At 39.3% G+C, this 16,303-nt stretch overlaps 1 protein-coding gene across 5 annotated transcripts in view; it reads left to right on the top strand.

Moving 5' to 3' along the window:
• The window catches only part of PRKCE (protein kinase C epsilon), a 502,197-nt gene that overhangs the window by 330,227 nt on the left and 155,667 nt on the right, over positions 1–16,303 (top strand). For all 5 annotated transcript variants that reach the window (XM_074949371.1, XM_074949372.1, XM_074949373.1 and 2 more), the window contains one exon: positions 527–700. In XM_074949371.1, coding sequence (XP_074805472.1) covers positions 527–700 — 174 coding nt within the window. The remainder of the gene's footprint in view (positions 1–526; positions 701–16,303) is intronic.

Genomic DNA, 16,303 nt, shown 5'->3' on the forward strand with positions numbered 1-16,303 from the left:
GACAAGCCAAACTCAGGTTTGAATGGGACAGGACTTTTCCCTCAAATAGATGTTGATTTTGGGTGCTCTTTTCAGGTTGTCACAGTGATGTGCATTGTTATTTTGAACGACAACATTGTTGCAGCACTTTCCAAAAGGGGAACTAAACCCATATTATGCTCTAGCTTTGCCCCCTTCCCTGTTTTCCAGATCTCAGCAGTGGGGCAGAGAAGGCAAGCTGTAAGGTACTGGATAACAAGGATTTAACGGCCTGCATTCTTAACTAAACTGAACGAAGCATACATGGGGTGGCTGATATTCAAAGTTCTACTAAAAGTGTCCATTTTAAAATGTGAATTTCTTCAGCTACTTAGCTACATAAAATAGACAACCTGAGAGTGCTGTGTGAGTGCAGTTATCCTTTCAATTGCTCTGTACTTTTCAAATCTGTACACACATTTTTTCTATTGAATTTAAATTTGTCACGTATAATATATTTGTCTGATTGTCTGTGCTCTATATAAGCAAAGATTTCTATTGATTCTAGGTCATGCTAGCTGAGCTAAAAGGTAAAGATGAAGTATATGCGGTGAAAGTCTTAAAGAAAGATGTCATCCTTCAAGATGATGATGTAGACTGTACAATGACAGAAAAGAGAATTCTGGCATTAGCACGGAAACATCCCTATCTAACACAACTTTACTGCTGCTTCCAGACCAAGGTATGCTAAATAAGCCTGTTGATTAACTTTCATCAAGAGAGCTGTACAACAGTATTGTTAAGTACTTGCAGTTCAAAATGAAGCTGCATAAAAGGTACCAATACATAGTGTTTTGAAATATTTCTTGGAGGATTTCAGTGATGCCTCAGAAGCATGAAATTTGAATGGGCTCTACTTTTAACTTGCATGTTGTCAAGAAATCAAAGGAAAATGGTATATCCAGCTCTGCTTGCCCAAACAGAATCTTCATGGCAAATATAGTGCCATTATTAAACAGCATAAATACTGTGTTGCCTTGTACATGACAGAAGATGGCAGTAGAGAAACAACAATAGGTTACTGAGTTATCCTTTCTGTGTACGATAATAGGGTATATCAGTGGCTTACATAACTGAAATAAAAATGTTGTTAGTGTCAAGTATGCAGAGAAAGAGAGACCCAAATTGTTCATTAAAACTCTGTTTTTGTTAACTCTGACAGAAATAAGATTACAGGAGAACCCTCCTGCGGTTCATATTTTCAGTTTCTTATGCTGTAAAATGAAGCTGATGTTTGCAGAGTTCAAAAAGAAGAGGAGGCAGATATGTTGCCCTTCAAATCAACTCCTATAAAACTAATGCTGTCCATGAGGTAGGAGGACAGCAAAAGCTGATAATAAGATCCTTACTCCCTAAACTATTCCCTTCTCGACTGTGTGTTCACTGTTAGGGATTCTGATATGGAATCCCTCTGCAGACTGGGGTTGCTACCAAAATGTAAGCACTCTGTAATCTGAAACATTCTGTTTGGATGGTGAGTGAATTGTTTAGACTCTCTGAAACTGTTAATTAGGATGTTAGAGACTAGTCCTGTTCAGTGCTAATTTCCATACTTCATCCCCATAACCCTTTATTTCTCTCTGTCATCCAGCAGAGCAGACAACAGTCATCTGTTTTTCACCTGGTAGATAAAGGTTCTCTTGTACTTTGTGTCACCTTGTTGACTTCAGTGGGAGTTTTGCCTAAGGACTGCAGAATAAAGCCTAATTTGTGAATAAGCAGTTTTGTTGATAGAATATCACTTATTGTATCTGGTTAAAACCTTAAAAATATCCATAACCTTAAAAAGTTCTTTTAAAATATTACATGTTCCAAATCATTAACCCCATTTAAGTCCATGTAAATTTTGTCGTTAACTTAAATGGGACCAGGATTTGGTCCTTAGAGAAAACACAATATTTAGACTTAAAATGTATAAATACATAAATAAATGGATATATATAAAATAGAATACTTGAAAATCAGTTATATTACTTACCAGCCAAGTCCTGAGTTCAGGGTTCTTTTTCAGCAAAGGATGATATTTGAATTCTTGGGTCAAAGTCATCCTTGGTGTAACTCTATTAAAATAAGTGGAATTAAACCAGGAAGAATTAGCCCATTGTACCTAATTCAAAGACATTAAACCAACATTAGGCATAACAAAAATCTTACTGTTTAGTTGCACAGCAGAACCAAAAATGTATATGCACAAATGAGCAGTTAAATGTTTACCTGACTTATACTTGAATTTGCTATGGCTTTACGTGCAATTGTGGTAATTAGATGCATGCAGTTATGGAATATCTGTGCCTAAAAGGTTTTTGAACAGAATTGTCAGGAAAAATTGTTTAACTGAACAGATGATTAAGAAGACAACAAATTTGGTTAGTGTGTTGTAGGAAAATTGTCAGTAGTATCTAGATTACAGTTTTCAAATTTTCCATTAGCAGATTGTTGGCATAATCTCACAGTATTTAAAGCAATGGGGTTTTCAGCCTTTCACATCTTCTGACACTAACACAAATAATGTGTTAAGAACATATATGAAAAAAATCCAAATAAAGTTTATTTCTAGCAAAGATACTTCAAAGAATCCGAGGATCATTCTAATTTGAATTTCAGTTGAGTTTCAGAATGTTTGAACACACTACTCTTACAATAATAGATGAGGCATTTAGAGGAAATAGATTTCATCAACAGAGAGAGATTTTCAGGACTAAGGGAGACCAGACCTCCTGAAATGTAAATAAATATACCATCCTGCTGATACAAGTCATGTGACTGGGGAATGTTAACATCAATAAAGGCCAACTTTTCATATGATAAATTATGCCACTGCTGTTCCCTCCCTGCTTCACTGGTTCCCTTCCTTTCCATTCCCAGCCCATACCATCTTTCCTGTGACACTTCTGAATTGCCTTCTTCCCGCTCTCCAAGCCATTTCCCAGTGTAAGAGATTCACAAATTTGTATATAGCTCCCACTGACATCCTCTCAGTCCTCTGTTCTCCTCCCCCTTTGCTTCCATTCAGGCCATCTCTCCACCAAAGAGACTATTCAATACTTCCCCTCTCTCAAGGAGAATAACTAGACTAGAGTTTGTGGTCAGTTAAAACTTGAATGAACTGATCACTAAGTAACTTTAGTGAACTAACGAATTTACAGTCCTTAGTCTAGACACCTAACAAGTGTTGTTCCAAGACACAGTGAGATATATTTGACTGTGATACAGTCTCCTATGGGAAATAGTGGGGACCCCCATTGGTTTATGTGAAACTTTAATCATGCATAGACCTTTTGCTGGCATTCCATGCAGGGGTTGATTTCACTCAAATGTTATATTAGCAGAGAGCAAAAGCTGAGCTTGTAATTCTCACAAGAAACCTGAGTCTTTAAGAATTAAGCTCATCCTGTTAAACAACAGAAAAAATACCATGTGACCTATGTGTCCAGTCAAAACAAAGCAACACATCTCAGTAATGAAATATTTCAGAGAACTGCTTGTGAACAATCTACAAAGGACTCTTTGTAGAAGTTGTACATAAACATAATTAATACATCTGCAAAAATTGTAAACTGTGTGTGAATTGGGGGGAAAACAGCTATATTATTCACTGAATTATTTGCTCAGCTCCAATAAAAAACCAGGTAGGGAAGCAGTTCTTAAACAAGCACAGTGTACAATAAAAATAGCTTTGCTGAGACAAAGTCTTTTGCACAGTAGAGCCAAAAATGTTTCAGACGTAAGTGTCGGATTAATTATTTAGACTAAAATTGTCTGCAGTAGGAGATCAAGGTTCTGAGCCTCTCAGAATGGGGCCCTACAATAATGATCCTGCTGGAATTAAATTTTACAATTCAGATATATCTTATTGCTCATACTGGGGAAGACTGGCACTGTATTAAAGTGCTTGATGTTTGTTTTCTGTAAATAACTTTGTTTTATCTTTTATTCCCTTCCCCACAAAAATTAACACTTCTAAAAGGTGAGAGCCTTCCCTTGCATACTGTAAAATGTAATTAAACCTATGCGGACAGTGCAGAGAAGTTGCTCAGTACAGATTGCATGGCAAGACACACTGTAGTGTTTGCCTTCATAATGTGGTGTTGTAGCCATGTTGGTTCCTTATGTTAGAGAGAAGGTGGGTTTGCTAATATCTTTGTCTTTTATTAGTGAAAGAGACAAGCTTTCGAGTTTACACAGAGCAGACCTGAAGAAGAGCTCTGTATAAACTCAAAAGCTTGTCTCTTTCACCAGCAGAAGTTGGTCCAATCAAAGATATTACCAAACCTACCTTGTTTCTTCATAAGGTAGACATTTTAATCTGTTCAGATATCCTTTTCATTAAGATGTTTTTCTAAATTATCTTATAGTCATCATTGCTATACTACGGAAAATATTTTAAATTATTTTGGAAAGCCATGGGCCCAATTCAGGAACTAGGTCAAGTGGATGCTAATATGCTAACTTACATGTTAATATTGCTTTAACAATGCTTCTCGGTTTTGACTGGCAACAGTGTCGAACAGCCTCCCCAGAAGATGAGACGAGCATACATTGGGTCCATAGCCTGCAGACATTTACACACATGCTTAACTTTAATTACATGAATATTCCCATTTGACTTCAAGATTGGAACCATAATCTGTACAAGGGTCTCAACTGAGCAAATCATGGAAGCATGTGTTTTACTTTAAGCCAGTGCTTAGATTCATTGACATCAAAGCCAAGCACGTGTTGAAGTTCTTGGTGAATGGGGATGGATTTAAGCATGTGTTTTGCTGAACTGGGAGACTAGAAGAAAATTAAAAAATATTTGAAAACTTTTCTGAAACTCCCATCTGTTGTTCACCCATCTTATAAACTGAACAAATAATGCAGGGGGAGATGTTGAATAATTAAATTAAAATACCGGTAATATCATGAAAGGAATTGTTCCTAACTTCCTAAAACACAACCTTTTGCTGCTGAATTTTTTTCATGTTTTGTTTCAAACCTAAAGGTAAACTTTTCTAAAAGATTGATCAAAACCAGCTCAGTGTTTTGAAGTTACTTGAACATAGAATAAAATATGCTTTCAATATATTTTTATTAGAAATGTTATGCTTGAATAATTTGAAAAAGGAAGGATGCTAGATGCTTCAAATGTGGTTTGTTTTATAGACAGGTGGTCAGAGTAGATGGTCATAATTGTCCCTTTTTGCCTTATAATCTATTAATTATACTGAGATGTTAACATCAAGACAATTTGATGAAAATTAGTTTTAACAGATGGATTGATGAATGTTTAAAGTCAGCTTTCTAGTGCATTTGCATTGGATATTTTTCTTCCTCATGAATATGAATGAGAGTATAGTTATTCCCCCAAGCCCTCATGAGGTTAGTAACCATTATCCCCATTTTATAAATGGGGAACTGAGGCACAGAGAGATGTTACACGGGAAGTCTGTGGCAGAGCTAAGAACTGAACACAGGTCTCCGGAGTCCCCGTTCAGTGCCTTAACCACAACATCATCTCTCCTCTCTTCTATACTGGAGTACTTCTCCAAGGGTAGTGTGTGTTGTTTCTAAAGAAAAATCTAGCCATTTAATACATTTCTGCCATTCTGTTAGAAAATAGTCACACATTTTAATATGAATATGTAATGTGTATGTCTTCATACATTTGTGCACATGTATCATGTTTGTGATTAAGAAATCTAGATTTGTTAAATTTTATCTTTAGAAGTCAGCTTGTACTTTGGGCATGAAGCAGTAATAATAGGAATAAAGAGCTGCTCGTAAGGTGGGGGGAGCATAGAATACTGTGTCCTTATTACAGATGGCATTATCTATCGTAAAAGTTTCATTAAAATGATGTGGGATGTCAAGTGGCAAGAGGAATAAACTGGCTAGTTTGAACTTTCATGCTATCTGTCATTTATAGATCATGATGTGACTCATTTAATACATATTTATCCAATTCATTGGTCTTCTGTATTTAATTTATAAACCAGGTTTCTGGAAGAGAAATTTCAGTAATTTAAACAATATATTTATTTCATCTTTAAAGTGCTTTATGAACATACATTAATATCCAGAACAGCCCTGCCATGAAGGTGAAATCAGTAGGCATTGTTATCTCCGTTGTACAAATGGAAGAGATTAAGGCCAAAAGTGACTGCTAATTTTGGCTTCCTCAAATTTTAAATACCCAACTTGACACTTTGAGTCTGGCTTTCAGAGATGTCTAAAGTTGGGCACTCAGAATTAGTAGCCACTTTGGGAACTTTTGGCATCAGTGACTTCCCCTAATGTGAAAAAAAATGAGTCACTACCAGAGTCTCACTTAAAACTCAGGTTTCTGGCTCTCAATCCTTTCTTCAGACTGGTAGACCATGCTTCACCTGCGAATGGCGAATGTAGAGAAAATAATATTGGGTAATATAATTTTGCCCCTGTTTATTGGTAGGACAAGCAGGAAAGATTCAAGAGTGAACTGTTGAAACATGATTCACTATGTGGTGCAAGTATAGAGTCCTACAAGTGTGTGTGTGTGTGTGTGGGGGGGGTTTCTTAGTATGCGGGTAAGCTTTTAGTCTTTCAGGAAATACTGTGTTGTTGGTAGTTTTGTTATACAGTTTTCCTTCGAGAGAATCTGTGGCAGATAACAGGGAGATTTCTAGAAAAGGGGATTTCCTGCATGCTGTTTGTGACTGCCTCTGTTCCAGGACAGGTGTGTCTATATGTGTACACGAAACAAGCTAAACTTAGGGTATTCCCACTGATTTCCCTCCACTGGGAAGGCAGCCTGCAGGACCTCAGAATTCTGCTACCACTCGACAGGGCAAATCTGATGTCGGAAGCAAGACATTAGTATCAGAAGAAGGGGCGGAGCTGTTATCAGAAGAGGGGCATTAGTGTCAGAAGAAAGGTAATTATCTATGGATGGATGGATAAAAGAAAACCCTGACCTCAGCAGAAAAGGGACAAGAACCTGAGACAACATGAACGAGTGACTTTGCTATTGCTGTTGATTCTTATGTGGCAGGCAGTTGGATACTGGGATGAAGGACAACAGTATAAAACCCTAAGACAAACAGATAGTATCATTTAGCATTCACGTATTATGGAAGCGATTCCATTTTTCACCTTATCAGAGTATGCTCAGCAGGGATGTCAACTCACTCTGTGCAGAAGACACAAAGATCATTCTGTGCAACGTAGTTAGGTCACCTAACCCCCCATTGTAGGTGCAGCTAGGTTGATGAAAGAATTGTTCTGTCAACATCTTAGACAGGTGGCTTACCTATATTGATGGAAGAACCTCTTCCATTGATGTAGAAAGCATCTACACCAGTGGTGGACAACCTGCGCTGCTTCCCGCAGCTCCTGTTGGCTGGGAATGGCAAACTGTGGCCCCTGGCAGCTGCAGGTGGCCGTGCAAATGTAAACAGACAGTCTGGTGGCCCACCAGCAGATTACCCTGGCGTGCCCACCACTGGTCTACACTGCAGTGCTACAGTGGCACATTGCAGCACCACAGCCTTGCCATTGTCCATAGACATACCCTTAGATTGTGAGCCCTTTGGTGTAGGAACCATTTCTTCCTTTGTGTTTGTACAGCTCCTAGCACATTGTTGTTGTTGGAAGGATGTTCTTGTATTTAAAGCACTGACTGCAATTTAGGAGATTCAGTTTCAGTTCACAGCTCTGTCACAGATTTCCTGTGACCTGGGCAAGCCACCTAATCCTCTGCTTCAGTTCCCAATCTGTAAAACAGGAATGATAATTCTTCCTTTTCCCATCCTTTGTCTGCCTTGTCTATTTAAACTGTAAGCTCTTTGTGGCAGGGGCAATCTCTCACTATGTGTATGTACAGCACCTAGTACAATGAGGCCCCTGATACCAGAAACAAATAAGTCATTAGAATCTATGCCTTAGTTCCCTGACTACTGACTAAAAATGTCAATATTATCAGGAAATTTGCATCCAAAAATTAGGCTATGCTAAAAAATAAACATACAGAAATTAATATTAATAGAAATGGCATGTATTGTTATTTAAATGACAGTGCAAACCGGTTGTTGTTTGTTTAAATATTTGTTTGTTTGTGTAAATATTCCCATGCAGTTTTCACAATTCACACACTGCAGTATTATGGATAGCATGAGAACCAGGAACTGGAATGGACTAGTCTATTTTTATTCCTAAAAGTGAAGTACTGAAAGCTGAACAGACGGTGTAAATGGTGAAAAGTAAATAAGATTTTAAAAGCTCTTTATTTTTTAAAGTAAGGTGGTATAAGTAACAAAGGTAATATTTTTTGTTTTGATACATGATTTTTAGCCTGACAGAGTTCCTTTAAGAAGTAGAATGTTCGTAAGTGGAAAAAAATAGTTCTTGATTGCATTAAAGAAGTCCCCCCCACCCCCATGTTTATTTAACAGGCTAGTAAATGTCTTGTGTGATAATAGCTCAGGGTGGTGTCATTTGAGATCTACAGTGCAAATTAACCTCACTGGCTGGCCAGTTACATTTATCTGGGACAAATCAGAGGTTTCTAATCCATTTTACCTGGTATTCTTGTGCTTTGGTTGCTAGGCAGCTAAACTCATTATGTAGTAGTTGCGATAGGGTGTAATCTGTTTAGGACAAGTTTGCACTGCCCTATGTTACTGGTTAGTGTCACATTAGAAATTTTGTATGGCTCAATTTTGTTATGCCTGTGGCTTCAGTGGGATTGTGTATGTGTAACAGAGCACTGGATTAGCCCCAGTAACTTTTAGATTAATCAGAGCTAAAATATTTTAACACAAGGTACATTAATACATTGAGCAGAGACAAATTTTCCACCAGTAAGCGTTAACTGTGTGAAAGGGCTGAATACAATGGTAAACATACAATATACAACAGATGTTACTAATACTTATATTGTTTTATTAGTTGGTTCCAACAGACTTATTCAAATCACAAGTGCAAACAAAATGAAGTTCACCTGCTCGGCAGATATTTCATGAAGTGCAAAGAGGTACCAAGGACTAATATCCAGTGATGACTCAGGCATCGTACAGTGCAGAGAAACCCCGACAATCTGATGTAATAATATTGTGCTGAGTATGACACTTCAGGAATTACTTCAGGCTGTGTGTTTAATTTAGATATCCCAGAGACTGTAACATATTATGATTGTTTAGTGATCCGTGCATTGTTTAAAAGTACATATTGTAGTTGAGAATAGTCGGGATGGTAAAGCTGATGAGTAAATACTGTAATTATTGTCTCTCATACACACAAGTTTCTGTATCCAGCTTAGTGACCTGATTTTGGAAAACTTGCTGTTATGCTGCTTAATCATTGCTAGCTGTTCTTGAAAGATTATTGAAGCCTGGTTAGCTCACTGAAGATCCATTGTTCCCATTAGCCCTGTTAGTTTTACACTTCAAGTCCCGGCTATCAGAGCAGTCAAACTCCCTCAGGGCCCATCTCCGTACTTACTCCTGTAACTTAGGCTTTGTCTACACTAGCACTTTTGTCGGCAAAACTTATACCAGTCAGGAGTGTGAAAACCACCCCCTCGCCCGCCCCCAACTGACATAAGTTTCACGACAAAAGTGCCAGTGTGGTCAGCACTATGTCGGCAGGAGACGGTCACCTGCCGAAACAGCTACCACTGCTCGTTGGGGGTGGTTTAATATGCTGGCAGGAGAGCTCTCTCCCACTGGCAATAGAGCGACTACACAGGAGACCTTACAGTGGCCCAGCTGCAGCAGTACAACTGTGCCACTGTAAGGTCCATAGTGTAGACAGAGCCTTAGAGAAGGCATCAGTCAAAAATATCTAAAAGCTTCTCTTTTTAAGCTAGTAAAGGTTTTTATTTTGAGAGTTTGATGCGGCACCCACCCTTTTCAAATCCAAATACATGACTTGCTTCTGGTGTGCATATATAAAAGTGAGTGTTGCAGCTGCAGCTCCACATTTTGCCCTGGTTGTAACCTGCTAGGGCCTTGTCCACACTTAGGAATAGCCCTGATTCAGCAAAGGATTACCAACTTTCACTGTAGCTGCACTGGTATAAACAAGGTCAATCTAGGTTCTGCACTGATTTGAGCTAATTAGGGTTCACCCTGAACCCTGGTTTACCCTTGTCTATGTTTAGGAGTCAGCACTGGTGTAGCAATACCAGTTGCTGCTATACCTGAAGATTCACCATCCAGCTTGTCTAGTGGATTTTGTACCAGAAATGATTGAGTGCAGAAAGACATTTATTTGAGCAGCAGGCAGAGTCAGAAGCGTGAGGGCCTACCTGCTTTCTCCCTACAGATTGTAGAACTTTACACACTTTCCCCGTTGAGAAACACATTGCCAGTCCTGTTGAGGCATGTCTGAGTACAGATGCATTTTCAGAATACCAACCACAAGCTTTACTAACGTTTTTCCTGCCAAAATTATCTGTCTTGTACACCCTACTTTGGCAGGGATCAAAGGAGACAAGGAATGCCATCTTCCAAAAATGGGCAAATGTGGTAGTGAGGTTTGTAGGGAGAGCAGAACTTGAATACACATGTCTGTTGCAGAATCCACACCCCCTTACAAACTCTATGGTGTGTTGCCTTCACTTCAATCCAAGTGACTATTTTAATGATTGTTTTTGTTTATTCCTCACGAGGTGTTTTTAAATTGACATGTTTGTATGAATGGTGCATTTGTTCTCAACTGGGAGGAATAATTTAACAATGCTGGTTTAAATAAATCCAGTGTTTAGGGCCGATTGTGGTTTTTAAGCTGTTTGATACATTTCAGTGTGGGGCTGAGAAGGATGAAGATGGTTCATATTGTAGCAGGAGCCTCTGCAAGAGTTCTGGTCTGCTGTTTTGTCACAAGTCTGGCTGGGTGGTGTGTGGAGTTACTGGGGACAAAGAACCCCTCAAATAATACATCAACAGGGGGAGGTCAAGCGGGGGGGTTGAGTAGAGAGTGCTGCTGCCAAATCAACAGCCAAGGGCTCTGATGTTCCATTCCCTCTCCCCTTCCTCCTGTGTGTGAAGAAACCTTAGCTTTCAAGGTCCATTCAGTGGAGGGGTCCTGGAAGCATGGTGGGGTGGGAGCAGACCCATGACTGTGGTGCTTGCCCCGCCTTTCTGACCCCAACCTCTCTGACTTTTAACAGTGAGTTTTCCTCAAAACCATGCACATTGGGCACAGCTGAGCCTTTGCAAGGCATAGCCATGGCTACTGGATACTATGGGCTATCATACTGGTGTCTGTTGTTGGAGGCCTTCTGCCACTAAAGCATGTAATTAAGTAGTAGGCCTTGTGTGTGCTGAGGGAATGTGCACAGAAGCAAATATGCCCAGCAGTACTAGATGGGGAGGTCTCTGAGTTACTACAGATAATTCTTTCCCCAGTGTCTGGCTGGTGGGTCTTGTCCACATGCTCTGGGTCTAACTGATTGCCATATTTGAGTTCGGGAAGGAATTTTCCCCCAGGTCAGACTGGCAGAGACACTGGGAGGTTTTCACCTTCCTCTGCAGCATAGGCCACGGTTCACTTGCAGGTTTACACTAAGGTAAATGATGGATTATCTGTAACTTGAAATCTTTTAAACCACGATTTGAGGACTTCAGTAACTCAGCCAGAGGTTAGGGGCCTGTTACAGGAGTGGGTGGGTGAGGTTCTGTGGCCTGCAATGTGCAGGAGGTCAGACTAGATGATCTTGATGGTCCCTCCTGGCCTAAAAGTTTGAGATGTAGCATACACTCCCCCACACCATGCAAGCTGCACAGCACACCTACCCGCTAGTAGCATGTAGCACCACTGACAGCAGTAACAGTCTCTGAATCCTCCCACTCAGCGCATGCAAAATCCAGATTGTGGCTGGAGGTCTCCTTACCCGTGTGAACCCACAAAGGGCCATTCACTGTTTGGCTCTAATGTAGGCTGCATGAAATGTATCTGTAACAGCAAAGCCCATTACAATAACCGAAGAAGGGAAAACTGATGCTGACCTAGGTATCTGTCAGGTTATCATTTATGCCTTACTAATTGTTTAAACAATGCTGAAAGAGCCACTGTTTTACCTGAGTGATTGAGAGAGAACGTTTTACACAATGTTTGTTAGCTGCTGCTCTTACAAGTAAACAACTACATCACCCTGTAAGAAGATGCCAGAAAAAGGAAACTGTACATGAAAATCTGATTCTTCTGCAGCTTCTTTCCAAATGCAGGATTAGTTTGGGCACTTTATTACTTTTTTTTAACAGCAGCAAGCTCAGTAAATGGCAATTATACACCAGAGTATTTCATCATGGGAAAAAGAGTTGAATCCGCAGAACATTCATTTTGCATCTTCATCTAAACATCCACTGCACTGGTTTGTTTTTTTAAATCTCTCACAAAGTAATAATTCTAGTTTTAGGTTTATCACACACTTCACATTTCCATGGGTCAGAATGAATAATTCTGGGTTTGAGACTTGAGAGTTTTCCATAGTCTATATGTTAAATACTATGGTCCAAATTCAGATAGGGGATACTTTAACCTACACTTTCTTTCTGTTTCTCAGTGTGTAGCTTATACCCGCATAGACTCACTTATACACAAGTGGAACGGGTGTTAGCTGGTGGAAGGGAGTCCAATTTATATCACTTTATATGTCACTTCTGAATTTGACCTATGCATTGTTCCCATTGTATGAGATGCAGTAACTTTGGCAAAATGACTGAGCTTCTAATGTGCTATCGGTACATGCTTTGTATTCTTGATGGAGGCAGGGTTGATTCTTATCTAATATTTTATTCCAATATATTAAGAGTCAAATTGTGCCTAACCTCTGTGCTGGCACCTGTGTGTAGTGGAATAAAAAGGGCATAAGAAGCCCCTTTGTACACCTCAAAGGGATGGTAAGGATACAGACCCATAATCCCACTTCACCAGCCAAGAGTGGAGGGAGATCAGATGCTTCTATTCTATTCTATTCAGGTTCTTATACTGTGCTCATCATCGTGGTATCTGAGTGCCTTCCAGTATGGCATTAAGCACTGTGACTACACGTCCGTCATTTGGTGTTCTCTCATCCTCTCCCCAGGGGGAGAAGGAGATGCAGTGGAGTGTCTTGCTATGCTCTGGAAGAGAGGTGATGTGTCAGTTGTGTTCCCTCTCTGTTCCCTGGAAGCACTGAGCCTCCACACTGCCTGTAATGCAGGACCAGGCCTTAGAGGCATAGTCAGTCCCTTAGGCTACACCTACATTGCAAGCTGGGGAGTAATTTGCAGCTGGTGTAGATGTACCTGTGCAGGCTGTGCTAGCTTTAATCTAGTCAGCTTATTAAAAATATCAGAGAGGATGCAGTGGTATAAGCTTCAGTCTGGGCTATACAAGTCTGGTTGGCCCTTCTGGGTATATACTTGCATTGCTAGCCTATGCTGCCATGTCCTCACTGCTATTTTTAGTGAATTAACCAGATTACAGCTAGCTTGGGTAAATCCACACAAGATACAAATTATACCCCCGCTGCAGTGTGGGCAGAGCCTTAGAATGCAACCCTAAGAATATACAGAGATGCTGTATGTACAGTAAATATAGTTTCCACTAATAGTGTGACAGGGTAAATGTTAATGTTTACAGTGTTGCAGGGATACCATATCTTCCTCATATAAAATATAGGAACATGTTGTCATTCACACTTCCTGGTCTCTACTCCTAGAAACCTGCAAAATAAGTAAATAAAAACAAATCATTAGGAGCTGAACAAACCAGTCACTTATGAATTCCTTCTGATGCCTGATCTTGCACCCCTCTGGACTGTTCTGTTGTCATTGTTAGAGCTCAAGATTGAGAGTCCGAGGTTAAGATTCGACTCTTGGATCTTGAACTCACTCGCTGTGTGACCTTGGGTGAGTCATTTAATTTCTCTGTTCCTCACTTTCCACAGCTCCTAAAAATGGTGAATAATAACATCTCATGGGAGAAGGGGGAATTAATGTTCTTTATGGTCCTAAGAAGCACAAAATATTATTTAAACATGGAGAGAACTTTATTATTGTCTCAGAAAATATCCCAGTAGTTTTGCTAGTATATTATAGCTTACAAAACTGCTGTAATGATTTCCGAAAGAGAAATTCTCCATTTAATTTGCCTGCAGTCTTTCTCCTCCTACGCACAGTAGCATAAATATTTCATTTCTCTTGCATCATGTGTACTAATCCATTTCTTCCTGCATCACACGGCGTATTCAGTACTCGTGCCTTTTTTCCCAGGCACAGTAACTTTCCTTCCTGTGTGTAATTTTTTAACTTTACAATTATCGGCGCAGTAGGGCCCCTTTGGGTATGTGATTAGTAAGCAAAATCCAACCACACTGTTTTATATTATTGCAATAATAATACCAGCAATTGTAAGAAAATGACTCTACATTTGAAAAAGATATATTTTAAGTGAATTTAGTGCTTGTGGAAGGCACTACAATGATAACCCTATAATAAGCCCTCTTGTATACCCAGAACAGGTACAGCCCTAGCAGTGGCTGTACAAATTTTCCCACACAATTTTTCACGATGTCTGAACCCTGACCTGGAGGATAAGAGAGAGCAGGTCAGTCTCCATACTCATTTTGTCCTTTAATCCTTCTGAGACCAAAAAACAAGTGTAATATTGATTTGCGGGAAGTGGACACCTTTCTATTAGGAACCAGACTAACACCTTCTAGTGTCTTCACACAGGCATCCAAACAGATGTCAGCTAACTATCAACCTTTAATTTGAACTAGTGACCAGCTGTAGAGGGGAAATGCTCTGTATGCCATTACTACTAATCCCTGGAGCCCTTTGGGTTTCCAACTATAAAACTTGACAGTACACAAATTTGGCTATATTCTAAATATGCCATTGAGCTGATTGAGAAATTGTTCTAGTAGACACTGAAACTTCCGTACAACAGGTAGAAAGGCTGAAGAGGTCTAGGCTGTAGGTTTCCATGAAACAGTTCTGCTCAAGAAATCCCTTCAAAGTGATGAAAACTGTTGAATTCAAATATTTCAATAGGTCAGTGGTACAGTCAAAGATCTTGAAGCACTTTTGTCTTCCGTTTTATTTCCTCAGTAATAGCTAAATTGAATTAGCTACAGAGAAAATTCTCCCCCTTAATTGTGCCCTGCAATACTGATTACAAAAAAGGACCAAATTGTTCCCTCAGTTGCACCCGTGTTACTTAGTTGACTTCAGTGGGTTTGCTTGGTTCTGACTGATGGCAGGGTTTGGCCCAGTGTCTCCTGTTGTCTGACTAATTCACAGTAGTGAATAGCCAGTGTTTTCAGCTGTGAGAACCATATGCTTTGCCAAGAATTAATCATGTACTGGAAACAGGAAAGTATGGAAAATAAAGTAGATATAATTAATGCTTTTAAAGGTCACTGTTGCATTTATAGAACTAGAAATGTCCACTAGGTAAAGAGAGCAATGGATAATCGCTTTGAATAGATATAGAGAAAATGTGGCTCAGAGTAACTCATGTTTACTGTACAAGTAAAATAAATGAGCATGTGGTATTTACCAGCTTACTGGATATTTACAAAGATCTGTGCTTTTGGGAAGGATTATGATAAAGTACTAAACTGGAATCATTATTTGTGGACTACAGATTTTACATGCATTTATCAGTTTTCACTAATTCTTTATATGCCTGTCATTTCTTTGTTGGCTTATACATGCATGAAACCTATTGCTTGACTTCATTTTGCCAAAAGAGGTTAGTGCAGAGTACAGGAGAAAAGGTAATACCAGGTTGATTACATGAAGGGGAGAATGAGACATATTCTACAGGGGAAATGTGTGGGGTAGAAACTGTATAGAAGCAAAAATATGTAAGTCCTGATCATACTGGGATTGGACACTTCACAGTTTAAAGGGAAGAAAACCAATTAAAATCACACCTGCAAACAAAAAATCTCATAATACAATATAAATACTAATGCAGTGTTCCTAATTGGTTCCTTGCATATTATTTCTTCAGATGTTGCTTTTAGCATCAGGACTCTTCCAATGACTGTGGCTGCATTTTCTCTTTTCCCACACTCTAAAGAGATAATGTAGAATCTATCTGAGCAACTGGAAATAGCATTATCTAAAGTAATCATAATCATGCGTCTGCAAAACGGCCAGGATTCCCAATGGATAGTGTAACATACAATTCCGTGATGGATCATCAAGGATAACATGTACCAAAATTTTTTGCATATTGTAATAAGGGTAAATGACACGTACCTCCTGTGGTAGAACTTCCCTCAGATTATGGTTACTGTCACTAAGAGATTAGGTTCCAAAGAAAG

This window comes from Natator depressus, chromosome 3 (genome assembly GCF_965152275.1).
Source record: "Natator depressus isolate rNatDep1 chromosome 3, rNatDep2.hap1, whole genome shotgun sequence".
In the NCBI taxonomy this organism is placed as follows: domain Eukaryota; kingdom Metazoa; phylum Chordata; order Testudines; family Cheloniidae; genus Natator; species Natator depressus.